Source organism: Propithecus coquereli, unplaced genomic scaffold (genome assembly GCF_000956105.1).
Source record: "Propithecus coquereli isolate 6110/MARCELLA unplaced genomic scaffold, Pcoq_1.0 Scaffold179, whole genome shotgun sequence".
Lineage (NCBI taxonomy): Eukaryota > Metazoa > Chordata > Mammalia > Primates > Indriidae > Propithecus > Propithecus coquereli.
This window is the reverse complement of record NW_012142634.1, coordinates 6,679,892-6,695,589: the sequence shown is the minus strand read 5'-3', so window position 1 is coordinate 6,695,589 and position 15,698 is coordinate 6,679,892. Positions and strand designations below refer to the sequence as shown.

The window sequence follows — 15,698 nt, the reverse complement described above, 5'->3', positions numbered from 1 at the left end:
AAAAATATAGTTTTTTTAAGATTAGAAGAACATACACTAAAATGTAATAGTGCTTATCTCTGGATTATAAAGGTTGAGATTTTTCTTTTCCTACATGAATCTAAATTTTCCATCAAAAAATGTTACCCGAATAAAAAGAAAAATAGATATATATAGATGTAAGTTATTTTTAAGTGTTCTCCACATTTACAAAGGAGAGAAACAACCTTAGATCCATTCAGGCCCAAAGAATCAAAGCTTTGTACTAAAGAATTACTTTAGTAGGACAGAAATCTTCAAAAGGAGGGTCCTGTCGAATAAAAGCAACATGAATTCTTTGCTACTTTTGACACTGAGTGGCCTATTTTGTTTAATAATGATATAGACAGGACAGAGGGAGTGATGACTCTATGGAAATTAGGCACAACGTAACTTCTTTCAGAATCCGAGTCAGGAGGGCCAGGATATGCGAAAATTCACTTTTTATTACAGTGTTCTGGACACGGAAAAGAGAGTCAATTATCTTGCTGTGGCCTCGGATCGTCATCGTCTTCCTCTCTGAGGCTTCGGAGCGCCTCACCGGACGCACACCGCCCATCTGCCTCTGATGAGGCACCTCCATCCCGCGCTGAGTCACACCGATAAAATCTTTAAAAAGGCTCACTTAATGGCCGCTTTCACACGCTGTTCCGCCAGAACACTTCAAGCCTAACTCACTAAGGACGGGTTTGCTGGGTAATGACATAGAATTTCAAACTCTGTACTCTGTAAATCTACTGCCTCCTCAGAAGAAAGTCTAATAGTCTTACTCAAGCAAAGCAATGTAAGTGGTGATTTGTGGTGTGAATTATAGGTCCCTGATAGCTAAAGGATTTTCAAACCTATTTTAAAAAGAAATTTCATGAAGAAAACAAAGAAGACTATGACTACCTGAAGCCCTGGCAAGATAATTGACTCTCTTTTCTGTGTCCGGAACACTGTAATAAAAAGCGAATTTTCGCATATCCTGGCCCTCCTGACTCGGATTCTGAAAGAAATCAGGTTGGTCCTCTTCATGTATTTATTACCGAATCTCTCTTCCTAGACAGGGGGCTCTCTGAAGGCAAGAGCCATGTGATTAACCTTTGCAGAACCCTGTTTCTAGCACAGTGCAGCAAGACTGAAAATTCTTCTATGTCATTTTTATCTTTGAATACAGAAAGGCCTGAAGAGATGTGACAATCTAGTGCACCTCCCACACTTCACTACAAGGTCCTTTATGTACTCGAAAATCCCAGTTGATGAATGATGGAAAGATTGAGAGCTACCACCAAGAACAATGTGGAAGGCTCTGGGTCTGAAGTATTTCCTATTACTGTTGCGGCTTCTGAACTAGGAAAGAGAGTGGCTGAGGGAAAAAGGGCGAACAAGAAGCACATTAAGTCCCCTCTCTTAGAATTACTTTGGCAGAACCAAACTTTGGCATCACTTCCTTGCCCTAAACTGGGGGCCATAAGAAATAGGCCCCCATGAGACGTGACGCTGTGTTTCACAACAAGGATGATAAGGTCACTGTTGACAAAATCACAGAGTTTCCTCTGGAAAGAGCCATTGGAGACATTTCCCACTCACCAGGAGACCAGGTCTGCTTCTCCTAAACACTAGGTTTATTTTCATGTGATTCGTTTAAATGATCAAGAATCTCTTATTGCACTGGCTGCTAGACAGCTCAGAGTCGGATTTCAGACAGACAGGCAGGAAACGTGCAGGACCTCAGAGCAAGCACGCACTTGGTCTATCAGTCTGATTCCACTTTCCCTTTGCCCCATTTCCCACGTCTTAATTTCAAATTTCATCACATTATGTTGCATGTTTTATGTAGATATACTAATCTCACCTGGATTGAGATTTACTATTAATAAATAACCTGTAATATATATAAATACCGAGGGGATAGCCAAAATGGCCAGGGTCCCAGGATATATGTAGAACAGAAGTAGTATTTAGGTTTGAAGTTTCAAAATGAGTTGGGTTCCTAGTTCCTCAACTGAAATCACTTTTAGATGTCCCCAGACTCTAAGTTGGGTAATAAAATAATAAGAATGAGAGAGACTTGCTGCCAGGAAAACACAATATAGGAGAAGTTTCGTTTATGAGAATCTTTAGGATAGGCACAGATGCAAAACGACACGAAACAAATTACGAATGTATTTGAGAAAAAAGACTGGAAAGACATACCTCTATTGCATTTTTCTAAGACTTTTCTCTGTTCAAGAACTTCTGAATTTAACACAGCATTTTCTTGTTTAACTTTATTTACCTAAAAATGTGAGATTTTGAGGGAAGAAAATACCCAAAATTGTAAAATAAGACATATGGCAATGTGTGATACTGGAATTGCTGTTCAACTTTCAACACAAAATTACAATTTAAAGCTGAAATTGGCTTCACTGTGTTAAGGCTTTTATTAAAGCTCTTCTTTAAAATTTCAAAGATAGCTATTTAAGTTAGTATGAACACTTAGTATAGAACTTACATATTCCAATTGGCTTTGGTCCCTAAACGTAACAGTATTCTAGCCATGCAATGTAAATGATTCCTATTCTTAACGTAAAAATCCAACTAGAGATCACTCACAAAATACACAAATCATTTAGTCAGAGATCCAGTACTCAATTTGTTATTCATTCTAAATTCTGATGACTTTTGGCTTAAGTAAAACACACATGAACTTCTAAAACAAAAAATATTTTGAACTTTGATGACTTTTGGCTTAAATAAAATACATATGAAAATATTCACACAAAAACTTAAATTTCTGAAGTAACTTTCGATTATCTATCAATAGGGGAGAATACCATAAAGCAGTTAAAAAAAGAAAGAATATAAGGCTACATATATCAAGGTGGATAAATCTAAAATATATTATGTTGAATTTAAAAAACCAGGTACATTTATAAAGTTTAAAAATATTCAAAATACTACATATTGTAGTCAACATATAAATACATGCATTGGAATGAAAAACACCAAGTTCAAAACAGTGATTCTTTAGTAAAACTGGGCAGAGAGTAAGGAAAATGCAATTGAGGAGGGGTACACCCAGGTTTTTAATCACTATGCTAATGATCTGTGTCACGTAGTAGGTATATGAATATTCGTTATTTTGCTCTGTATACCTTTTTAGATATCGAAAATAGTCATGATAAAAATGATTTCTGCATTGTCTTCCAATAACACCTCTAAGTGGGAGGGCAGAAAAATCATCCATAAATTATCACAATTGAGGAACACAGCGCATCAGAATGTGTTTCCTGTCTCTCTCCTACAGCTATACTCAAGAAACAAACTAAGGGAACGGTCCTGAAACTGGCTCTGAATCCATCAGCACCTCCAGATAATCTGTGAACTGGCTTTCACAGTATAAGCTTTATTTTTGGTTTTGGTTTAAATTAATAAGTGGTACACACCGTCCGACAATAAGGTCCCTTCCAAAATATCATCTCATCCTTCTTCCCCTTCATTACAATGTTCTGTCACAATAAGCAAAAGCAGCTGGGGCTGGGAAGATGGTGGGCACTGCTTCCCAACCTTTATTACACCATGGCCTTCAAGAGGATGACAACATATGGATGGGAACTGAGGTCATCAGTTCACTGAAGGGATCAGTACCTTGGCATATTTGTAAGCCACATGAGGGTTATTAGGTGCTGTAGCACATCAGTTGGGAAGCTCTGAGGGACAGAATCTAAGACCACAGATACAAGTTAAATCAACATTGTGAAGGCAGATCCTTGAAGCCTCATGCAAATAAAAGGCAATTTTGTGGTCTTGTTCTTAAGACAGTTCAAAAGGAAAAAGAAAGATTCTCTAAATACTCAGTTGCATGCATTCTACCACTTGTACGCATTCTACCCATCTATCGTGTGTGCCTGTGCTGGAGGTACACAGAGGGACCATCCTTCCCAACTGAGCCAACTACCCACTGAAGAAGCAAAACATTTTCTGCCTTCCTCACCACCAGCAGTAAGTTGTAAGACCTGAAACCGTAACTAGCATTCTTACAAATTTGCCTCATGCAGTACAAAGTGGGGGACAACAGGGAACACATCCATGCTATTTCAGTGTTTCATTTATTAAGCCAGGTAGTAGATACATTGATGTTCACGATCTTATTTTCTCTACCTTTTTATATGTCTGAGAAGAGGAGATTAAATTTGATGCATGGATCCCATGTCAGAAATAAGCTTCCAACAGCAAACTTTTAACTTAGTCCCCAAACACCTTGAAAACACTAAAGGCCTTGCCTTTCAGGCCTAAGATACATACCTCTTCAATGACTTCTACAAGTTTGCTCTTGAGATTTTCCAGTTCAATGGCTAACGTCTTCTTTTCCTCCTGAACAGATACAATTTGATCTCGAAGTTCTATATTTTTAAGGAAAAAATTAGAAAAAAATAGAATAAACGTTTTTAAAAGAAGAAATCAATCTGGTCAAAAGAATTGAAAATGCCATACCATGTGCAGCTTACGGTCAAGGTTATTTAACAATTAAAAGGAAAATAAAGAACCAAAGGACAAAGGGAATCTCATTTGTGTGGGTGGTCCCCACACAGCCAGGTTATTAATAATTTTCTATCGGGCAACCTCAATACAGTAAATGTACCAGATCATGCTTCCTTTGCATTCTATCAAACCTACATTCTTCCCAAAAGCTACCTGGCGCTTGGGAAGTAAAAATTTTTAAGCTTTCAGCAAAGCAAATTAAGGCATTGTACTAATTTCTTTTTCATTTCATTATGGCCATGGGCTCTTGTCACAATACAATATAAACAAACAACTGGGCAGTTAATAATTTAGAGATTTTGATTTGAAGGAAAAGATCCTGACGTGCTGCCAATTTATAGCCCTTAAACATTATTTGAACTGACTCAAAATATAACTATTTGAAAGAAGGGTCAATTCTAGTAATTTTCTCTCCAGAGTTGTGGGTGTTTTGTTTTTTAATTTATTTCATATTTTTTATTACTGGAATTAAATAAAAAATGTTTAACTAGAATGAAAATATCAGCAACTAGGCCAGGCACGGTGGCTCACGTCTGTAATCCTAGCACTTTGGGAGGCTGAGGTGGGAGGATCACTTGAGGCCAGGAGGTCAAGATCAGCCTGGTCAACATTACGAGACCCCATCTCTACCAAAAAAAAAAAAACAACTAAAATTAGCTGGCCATGGTGGTATATGCCTGCAGTCCCAGCTACTGGGGAGGCTAAGGCAGGAGGATCACTTGAGCCCAGGAGTTCGAGATTACAGTGAGCTATGATGATGCCACTGCACTCCAGCCTAGGGAACAGAGTAAGATCCCGCAGAAAAGAAAAGAGAGAAAAGAATACGACAGCAACTGTAAAGTGCAAAGGCATCTGGTGTTAAAGTTACTTCCACAACTCAAATGTTTAAAAATATACATGACTTAGCACAGACTACTTAAATTTTACCCAGGCGTACTGTTTTGCCACTTAGTTTTTAACTGCTTTTAATTTCTTACCTTTTCCCAAAGGCAATGAGAAACTTGCTATGTGTTATTTGTAAGTTAAGTCAAACTTTTTACATGAACGCAGCTTGAAGAAGTTCTCAAAGATTTATTTCTAAATCACTTTCTCTACCAACTGGCTAATCCAAAAGGAGGAACGTGAGACCATATTGTTCAAGACCTAACAAACTTCCTCTCTCTCCGTACCAACCTAATTCTATGTGGAGGGGTTGAAGAGTCCAGTAAAGACAGCACCTGTTATATCCTTTCTTCTTTATGCTTCCAACTGAAATTTTAACTACCAAACAAACTGATGAGTATTGCTTTGGACATATGTACTAAATTAAAATATTCCTATAGTTACTGAGCCCCAAACTGCTTTTCCTACATCTTTAACATAAACATGTGTATGAATAAAATTAATGTGCATTTCATAGATGTACCATATGATCTTGCCTTACAGCACTGCTTGCTGACCAACCTGGTTGTTCTGAATATCTGAATATTGCTTATAGCTCATTGCCAAAATCAGATGGGAAATTCTTAGAGGACAGAACCTACGGAATTTGGGGCGGAATCTTCTCCAAAGATTCCAAGACAGAACCAAACAAAAAGGGAGTGTTGGCTAAATATATTTTCATCCATTCTTTCTTCATTTAACAAGAATATCTTGACACATAGTCCATATTCTTAAGGTTATAGTCTAACTGGCTATTTCTGTTGAGCTAACACTTTCGAAAGTGCCAATTCCAAAACAAGAAAGTAACTCGTAAAACACAAATGTTACAACCTATTGTGACTCTCACCCATGCTACACCCTTGGCCAATTAAATCAGAATTTGGGGGAGGTAGGACCCAGGGATCAGTATTTTTAAAAGTTGCCAACTGATTCTGCTGTGCAGTCAGGGTTGAGAAGTGCTGTCAGAAATATGCTCAGTAATGAAGCAAAGAGTTCCACCTTTGATTTGCTTCTGACACTGTACTGAGACACAAGTCTCAGTGGCACCGTCTGTGTCTGTAGTTGAATCTTCGTCGTCAATGTTTATCTCTTCAGTTATTACATCTGGTCCCAGCTTGGCCATGTATAACATGCTGATTCTTTTCAATGTTTTATTTTCTTTATTTAGCTAAGACAAAATATGAAAACCATTATTTTAAGAGCAGTCAAATGAGTATCTTAGATTTTTTAACAATAGACAAATTAAGTGTATTTTTGTCTTACATATTCATCAACATTCACAGGACATAATTAGAAGATTCATTAGATAAGGTTTTATTCACACTTTTAATATTAAATTTATTACTTTAAGCAAGACCTGCTGCCTGGATTACAGCTAGCAGCAAGTGGAAATGCCGGTTATAACTGATGAGAAATTTAAGGAATTAAGATAAAACACTGGTATAGATTAAATAAAATTTTGATTTATTTATAGCCATTAATAATCTTAATTAAGGCCCTTTATTTTAAGCAAACTTTCTGTTTGATGCTGTGCTGTGAACACCTTTTCCGTGTCTGTTTGCCCAGCATGCCCTCTTCCCTGGACACTGCCACTCTTCTTCACTGTTCCACATGACTTCTACAGGAAGAGCCCTGGTCCCCCACAGCACACCCATCCCTCTGGCCACTGCTAATTAGTCCAGGGATTAGGCACACACCCCAGGTTCATGCCTGATCAAGATTTCTTCTGTAGAAATTTGTAAGCTGGAACAGAGAGATGAGTTTCTTTCCATGTGTCTGGAGCTGTTGGCAACCATACTCCACTGCTAAATCGAGGAATAGAGGAAGGTAGCCTACAGCAAAGCCAAAAATGAAGCTCCTATATAGAGACAAGCAATGGAGAAAGGGTTTCCCAGACTCCGGTCCACTCTTAAAACTGTTCTTTGCTCACAGATTCTATGGGATTCTCCAATATTCCTCTCTAACAAATACCTACATTTTTTCTTTTCTTGCTTAAACTAGTTGAAGATGTGTTTCTGCTATTTAAACAGAGTACTAACAAGACATAATAGAAGTTCAAGATATGTTTCTATTACCTCTATAAAAAGAGTTCTAATTCATAGCAGAAAAACAGATTCCTAATTTGTTAATGTGTGTGTTGTTCCCTGATGTAGAAATAAGAGAAATGAGCTGGTTTTTAGATATACTCAACCACCATCACCTTCTTTAGCTAACGTGTTTGTGTACATAAAAATGTTAGTAACAAAGTACACACAAAGACTAAGCTTGGTCCCATGTCTACAGAAGGAAGATATGGTTTTGCTTATGTTTTCTCTTCCCAAGACTAAAAAATAAAAGGTCTTTTTAAATTTGAATACACGAAAGTATTTAGTAGATTATTTTCCCTAGAATAAAATGTAAGCTATAGAAATGCAAACACCTTCCTTTTCTAGAGCTACTGGCCACCAAGATTTAATAATTGATACTAGAAATAAATGAACATAACCCATTGAAAAGCTAATCACCCTTCCCCACAGTACCTGAAATCAGAATAAGATGTTTAGTATGGTGTTAGTCTGGCTTTGCCACTACTATGGATACTTTGCTTTGCTAAAATGTATAGGTTAAACTGATATATGTAGACCAATTATTTAGGTTGTATAATCTAAAGTCATTAGATTTCCTTGTTTTGTAACTCTAAATATTTATGATCCACATTTGTGATCATAATTTGGGCTCCTCAGCGCTTCTCACAGGGAAGCCCAGCCCACTTCAATCTAGGAGATCTGATTCTTACATCAATAATATGTAGCCTCAATGTTTACCCCAAGTGGCGTGGTCTGGAGAACAAGAGGTCTCCCTGACCTCTCTGGGGACTCATGAAGAATCTCTTAGAAATGGCTATCAACCCTTCCACGGGTTCTTCCTGGGAAGACTGACAAGTTCTATTTGGGGAATCAGACACAGCCCTCCATCCCCTGTCCCCAGTCTACAGCTCCAGCCTCTATCTCCCCACATTAGAGGATCAGGGATAAGAGATGAGGCCCATAATTTCCCAGCTCCTCTTAAGATGGAAAATTCCAGTAAACACTGTGTGGGTTCTTTAAACCATGAATGCCACAGCATGGCAGTAGAAGCTCCAGGACCCTTCTTGCCAATTCTCAAACTATCTCATCCTTCCTGAATATTAGAAGAAAATACCAATTTAAGAAAAAAGTGAAAAAAACTCAAGACTTAACACACTGACTGCCACACTAGGAAAAAAATTGTTTTCCTTGGGGCCATGGTGTTTTACTACAAAAATAGAATAAAACTTCAAAATCAAAATGCTCCTTTCTAATTTAATGAAAAATGAAATTTACGGACTTCTATTCGTTTAATCTATGTTTTCAGAATTAATTTTTCAATATTGGTTGTAACAATAAGAACATCAACAAGTGAGATTTTCATGAACCAACTGTAGGGTCTTGACAGGTTTTGCTACACAAGGCCCTGGGCTCAAAACTAGCATGAGTTAAATACAACTTGCATGGCAGTTAATGTGTTAACTTATAATTCTGTCTTCTAATATTTAAACTAATCGTTCTCAGCTCTGCACATCAGAATCTCTGGAGAACACCGAAACAATCCCAGGGCTTAGGCTCTACACCGTACCAAAATCTCTGGCAGTGGGACCCCGCACAGCTTTTCAGAGCTTCCCAGGTGACTCTAATGTACATCAACGCTAAGAATCATCGATGTAGAGTAATGCAAGGCGATAGTATACAACCCAGCTCTGCAATAAAATTCTGCCTCTGCCTCTACAACTAACCTAACCTTTCAGTTTTTCAGTTTTCTCATCAGTAAACTAAGGATAAAAGTAGTCTCTATCCCATATATACGAAGATTAAATGAGACATAGGAAGTGCTTAATATAGTAACTGACATATAGTAAAACTTCAGTAAGTGTTAGCTTTTAATAGGAAGAAGAGAGGTTTGTGTGTTTATCCTTTGGAAATCACTTAGTTTTCTTCAACTGAAGTATTCATCTATTTTTCTTCTTCCTCTGGGATATTCATGAAAATACTAATTTTTTCCATCTAGTGCTTAATATATTACTTCTCAGACCACCATCGCAGTAATACTTGATCACCTGATACTCAACAATTCTGCTCTCACCCTTACTAAATCAGGCAACAAAGTTCACCGCTATTATCTGTAATACAGTCTGTAATACAGCTGCTCTATTTAACAAAGTTACTAGGCTCAAGATAAAAGGCAACGAGAAAATTTCATAAGTCTTCTCTAAAACACCATTTTCATATTTTGAAAGAAGAAATAAAAGATTTATATATACAAGGTCTTGTGTGCATACTACTTGAACCTTTTTGAGAATTCTGAATTTACAAATTTTGGCTAAGCAATTTCACTGAAGTTATTCATCAAGTTATAGGTTAATGGCATGCTACTTGTTGTTTGGAACCCTTCTACGTTACAAGCCAAAAATAAATCTTTTATAACCCTACAGTAACAGAATCTACCACTATATTCAAATTTAAATAGAATTTTTATACTGAGCACAGTTTAATAAACATTTAAAGTATAAAACATGCAAGGTTAATGGCTTTGGACCATATGACTTAAATAAGTGGTCTACATACATCAGTTTAACCTATACATTTTAAGCAAAGTATCTATACTGTTTTCAAGAAAATTATGAGGTCAAATTGCATCATAAGAATTAAACATTCCATTTGTCATCAATTTGATGGCAAATATTTAGAAAAATAAGAATTACAGAAACTTTGCTGCTCAAAAAATGAAGACTACTTTCAAAAAATGACAATTTATACTTAAATCAGCCTATTATCATTTATTGATCACACATATAAATGAAGCTTTCAAATTTTGCATTCCAAGCTATGGTATTGGCTAGACATGGTGGCTCATGCCTGCAATTCCAGCACTTTGGGAAGCTGAGATGAGAGGATTGCTTGGGACCAGGAGTTCGAGACCAGCCTGGCCAACACAGTGAGACCCCATTTCTACAAAAAAATTAAATTAGCTGGGCATGGCAGCATCCACCTGTAGTCCTAGCTACTGGAGAGGCTGAGACAGAGGATTCACTGTACCCAGGAGTTTGAGGTTGCAGTGAGCTACGATCACACTGCTACACTCCAGCCTGGGCAACAAGCAAGACCCTGTCGCAAAAAACAAACAACAATCTTTCATATCCAACGAGCACATCTATAGTGCTTGACTGAATTCTCATTTTTTGGTTTTTTATGCCAGGCCCCATGAGTTCATAAAACAAACTATATGTCTATTTTTTAAAAGGCTTCTTAAAGAATAGGCAACAAAAAGCATAAGTTAAAGAATGTATTGCTAAGACTAAATTGTAAAAATACGGTCTTAGAGATTAGGTAACACAGTGGTTCATGGCCAGGGATAAATCTGACAGTCACTTGGCAGCTTGTCTTCATATACATGCCTGGGCTACACCCCAAGAGCCAGTGGGTCTGGGTGTTCTCAAGAAGCCAACCATAGCCCATACTGGCATTTAGGGCAAGACAACTGTACCCCAAAGAGATGAATTCTCTTGCCTAAAGTCACCTATTAAATAAAAGGGGAGGGAGGAAAGGCTAATTTTTTTAAAGAGGGCCATATATGGACCAATGATTAACTCCAGTCCATCCTGTCATTTAATATGAGACCCTCCAGTCCAGAGAACAGAACAAGCTTATCCAAAGTCACATATGCCAAAAATGATATCAAGAGGAACAAACTCTGGATATACTGCCCCATAATAAACTCTACCAATCCAGAGAGGTAACCAGTATCCTAACTTTGGATGTACTATTGCAACAGGAATACTTGAAAATAATAAGAGAACATATGGAGAGTATCCTTAGAGCAGCTAGTATTTTTTCTTTACTTGTTCCAAAAGAAATAAAAGAAATGAAAAGAATTCACACAACATTTATGGACCAGCAAACTCTATGATATGTAGCAGAGCAAAAATGATGTAAGAGGACCCATGTTATCACCGTTTTTTAAAGCAATGGCCTGTATTGCTATGTATTCTTCAGACGAGTAACAGGAGAGAAGTTACATACACAGATTTATACTCTTAGGTTCAGACTGAATATCTTATGAATTCTAATGTAGGGTCGTTCTGCACACAATTAAGCAAATACCTCTAGCAAGCACGCTGCTGATGCACACTAATTAAATTTATTTACTTATTTATTTGTGGGTAGTAGGATTTCAGTCACATCCAACGAAATACTTTGGAAGTAGGTGATGGAGGGAGGGAAAAGAAATACAACCAGCATTACTAATGAAATTTGGTTGAAAATTGCTGTAATCCATTTTCTGATGAAGTGGTTCAGATGCATTTTACCCAACCCAAAATACGTAAGACAGATAAAAACATTCTTTAATAATAACGTACTTCTGATGAGACAGAATATAGAAAATTACACACTTGGTAAATTCATCAGCTAGAAGCAATCAGCAGAGCACTGGAGGTCACCTTTAGCATGCCCTCACTTTGCTTTCACAAATAATCACCTGAAATGTAAGGCTTCAGAATGACTTTTTCATCTGATTCAAATATGAAACACTCACTGCTCTTTTATGTCACACAAGGTTAGTTTTAAACTCGGTTCACATTTTAACCAAATGCATAGACATTTGGAAAGTTCATTTCGACCGACTACTCTGAGATCATTTTTCACAGGTAAAAAACACAAATGCCAAAATACACATATACAAATGCTCCTTTTACGATGGAAATAATCTTTTCATTAAGGTGACTATTTACATAATCATATTCCAGGATTCTGAGACCTTACCAGGCTTCCCTCATCATCAGATGAGATAACTGATTGAAGAACTAAAACCGCCACAAAAGGACAGAAGCCACTGTTTGGAAAAAGCAAGTGGAAATAAAAAAGCTTAGGTAAAATTCCTTCATGTGAACAGGCTCACCTTTGTTGCCAGAGCTTCAGCACTTTCTCGACAAGTCTTCTCTATTTCAAGATGGTTCTGCATGAAATTAACTTCCTCTATAACCATGTGAGAAACTAGGAATGAGGGGGGAAAAAGTCTCAGCATTCAGAGATTAGTCAGCTATTCCAGAAGCCCACGCATTGTCCCATGATTAAGAATACTTCAATTCTTTAGCTGGCCAAACCTTTAGCTATCATTGAAAAAAAGTTTTTGAGAAGCTGCCCTGATTGAATCTTTGCTAATATTGGAATGTAAAAAGAAAGAAAAAGAACACAATGAAGAATGTCTCACTGCTATTACAGATATTTTAAGGAAGCTATTTAGGAGACATTTTTTAAGCGTCTATTTTCTATGTAGGTATATAAATATGCATAGACATATCTGCTAATTTAAACAAAACATCTCTGATAAATAAAGAGGATGGCAACATGACTGCCTTTTCTTAGCATGATATAATACATAGATCTAAGAAGGAAAATTAGCTAATGAAAATAAAAGAAAAATAAATCCTAAATTGATCTTATGACTGGAATAACAATGTGGCAGCTTAATTAAGTATTGTACATTAGTCTTTATTAGTTACAAAGTAGTTACTGTTACTTCATAAACTCCAGGGCAGAAAAATACAGCAACAAGATTTATGTATTATATGATGAGGAAAGCAGATGCTAATAAATTGCTTCTTGCATCACAGACTGTCAGGACGTAAAGAAGTAAAATTTTTCTTGATATTGTACCAGCACTTGAAAACAGTAATTTTTAGATTTTTTGAGAGCTGGCTCATGTAAATTGAGATTTAAAGGTATAAAGTAATTTAGAACTTGAATTATATTTTGAAGACCAACTAAGAAAAATGCCAATTCCTTCTGCCCATATTTCTAGTTAGAAGAAAATTCTTAGAATCTCAAAACTTAAGTGTAGACATGTTACTTATTGATATGTGTTTGGCTTTAAAAGAAAAAAAAAAAATTAAAGGACACCCAAATGTGAAACTCAACAAAGTTGGGCAAAAAGCACTGGGCTTGCATAACAAAAAGAGAGATTACTTTTGATTCATTTAAGCTTAATTAACCTGCAATTATGATTAAACTCAGGGGAAAAAAAATTTCTCTCCAGATTAAATACAAAAATGTATTACTTCCTAAGTCTGTCCAAAGTTCTTATTATGTTAATATTCAAATTCATAAAGCAGCACTAAATGGCCAGAAACATCCCTAACCTTGACATTTTTTCAGGGGTAATAATAATCTGCAGCAAATGCAGGCCAACCAAAAACCACTTAACTAATTAGTAGTTGCAGTCACCGAGAAAAACATGAATCAACACTGTTATTACAAGTGGCACATTTGAGTGGCATCTAATTATGACTTGATGAGCACGATACTTGCATTATCAACATTACTACTGCATCCCATCAGGGCCTAAAAGCTGCTGATGGCATTGACTTCGAGAAACTCCCACTCAATGGTACAGCAGCACCCAACAATCGGCTTGGCAGGGGCCCCCCTCACTAAATGACACGTTAAGCGTAATTACTGGTAGACATTGTAAATAAACAGGATTGGAAGTGAAAATTGTACCAAGTGCATAAGACACAATCTGACACATTGGAAGTGGCAGCCTTAATTGAGAGTTTCTTTGACTGCTCAAGATCATTTCAACTGCATTTCTCAGAGGACAGTGATTATAACTGTGGAGACAGACGGCATAATGGTATCAGCACTGCTGACAGAGCAGTGAATTAAATTGTATCTGCTCTTGTGTGAAAGCCTTGATGAGAGGTACAGATGCCTTAGTGGTCTTATCATTATAACACAATGGTCATGTTGTCATCAACCTTTCTGGCTCCAATTGAAAAGAAATGATTGTGTGTTGAAGCTCCCCCCCCTTTCCACACCACCCCCCTTCTTCTCTTCTATCTCTTGTTCTGAATAGAACCAATTTTCAGAGAGCTATGAAATCACGCAATAGGTCCTAAAATGCAGCTGCTTGGCATACAAACGGGTTCCCATTAAACTGGAATCACACACAATATGTGTTTATGCCAGAAGAACAAATAGAAGCTGAACACAGGCCAAGTTTATTCACACACACAAAGCCCATGTAGCTCTTCATCAATATAATTGCCTTTTATATTGTAGTTTAAATAATAGGCTCTATTATTTCCTTAAAATCCTAATATTCCTGGCATTTTATCACTATGTTTACAAGGTAGGTTCTTCAAAAATGTGAAGGAAAGAGAAAAGAAACCTATACAATTTTTACAACATCAAATATTACTTTGAATTTTTAGCCTTAACTACTTGACATCTTCTGCCACAATCTGGTATTTCCACTATCATAACAAAAACATAAACACTCCGCATTTTTCATAGGAATCTGATTTTTTATTCAATAACATTCTTGCTTGGGAAAGAATAAGAAAAATCATTCCGCAGTAGTGAGGTTTAGGCCTAGCAAATAGGAGGAAAAGAAAAAACACATTTATTTTCTAAACATTTTGTAAAAAGCTGCCCTGTGATTTAACTTGATAAATTTGGCTGGGTAGTACTTGCCCACATTTTCTCCTATTCTGATATGGTGTACTCCGTCAGCTGGGGTTTTTATTTCTTCCTCAAAGAGGGAATAGCAGAATTTAAAATTGTACTTTAATTTTTAGTTTAAGAAATTATCCCAATGCTAAATTAGCAGCATAGAAACCTACTAATCAATTTTCCAGGTTCGGAAGGGAAGAATATATTTCAAAGGGCAGTTATATCTTTAAAAAGCATGACCCCATTTTCAAACCAAAGTCAGATCACATGATGTAAAACAGAAATATTTTTTCATATATAAATTTATTTGTACCTTTCAAAGAATAAAAGTTTTTAAAAACTTCAGCTGTTATTTTATGATTTGCCTCATGGTCTTGAATGTGGGCTTATCTCATAATATCCACAATCCGTGGCCACTACACCTTTATTTTTGGATGACATAAGGTTTAAAAAAGAAAAAAGATGAACTTTTATTTATTTTTTTTAATTTTTTTTTGAAACAGAGTCTCACTGTGTTGCCCAGGCTAGAGTGCCATGGCGTTAGCCTAGCTCACAGCAACCTCAAACTCCTGCGCTCAGGCAATCCTCCTGCCTCAGCCTCCCGAGTAGCTGGGACTACAGGCATGCGCCACATGCCTGGCTGATTTTTTCTATATATTTTTAGTTGTCTGATTAATTTCTTTCTATTTTTAGTAGAGACGGGGTCTCGCTCTTGCTCAGGCTGGTCTCGAACTCCTGAGCTCAAAC

General features: G+C 36.8%; 1 protein-coding gene across 1 annotated transcript in view; it reads right to left on the bottom strand.

The window, feature by feature from the left end:
- The window catches only part of SHTN1 (shootin 1), a 112,210-nt gene that overhangs the window by 60,721 nt on the left and 35,791 nt on the right, over window positions 1–15,698 (bottom strand). Inside the window, exons 4-7 of the mRNA XM_012642390.1 lie at window positions 12,397–12,491; window positions 6,445–6,613; window positions 4,288–4,385; window positions 2,197–2,278 (exon numbers count right to left, since the gene is read on the bottom strand). Coding sequence (XP_012497844.1) covers window positions 2,197–2,278; window positions 4,288–4,385; window positions 6,445–6,613; window positions 12,397–12,491 — 444 coding nt within the window. The remainder of the gene's footprint in view (window positions 1–2,196; window positions 2,279–4,287; window positions 4,386–6,444; window positions 6,614–12,396; window positions 12,492–15,698) is intronic.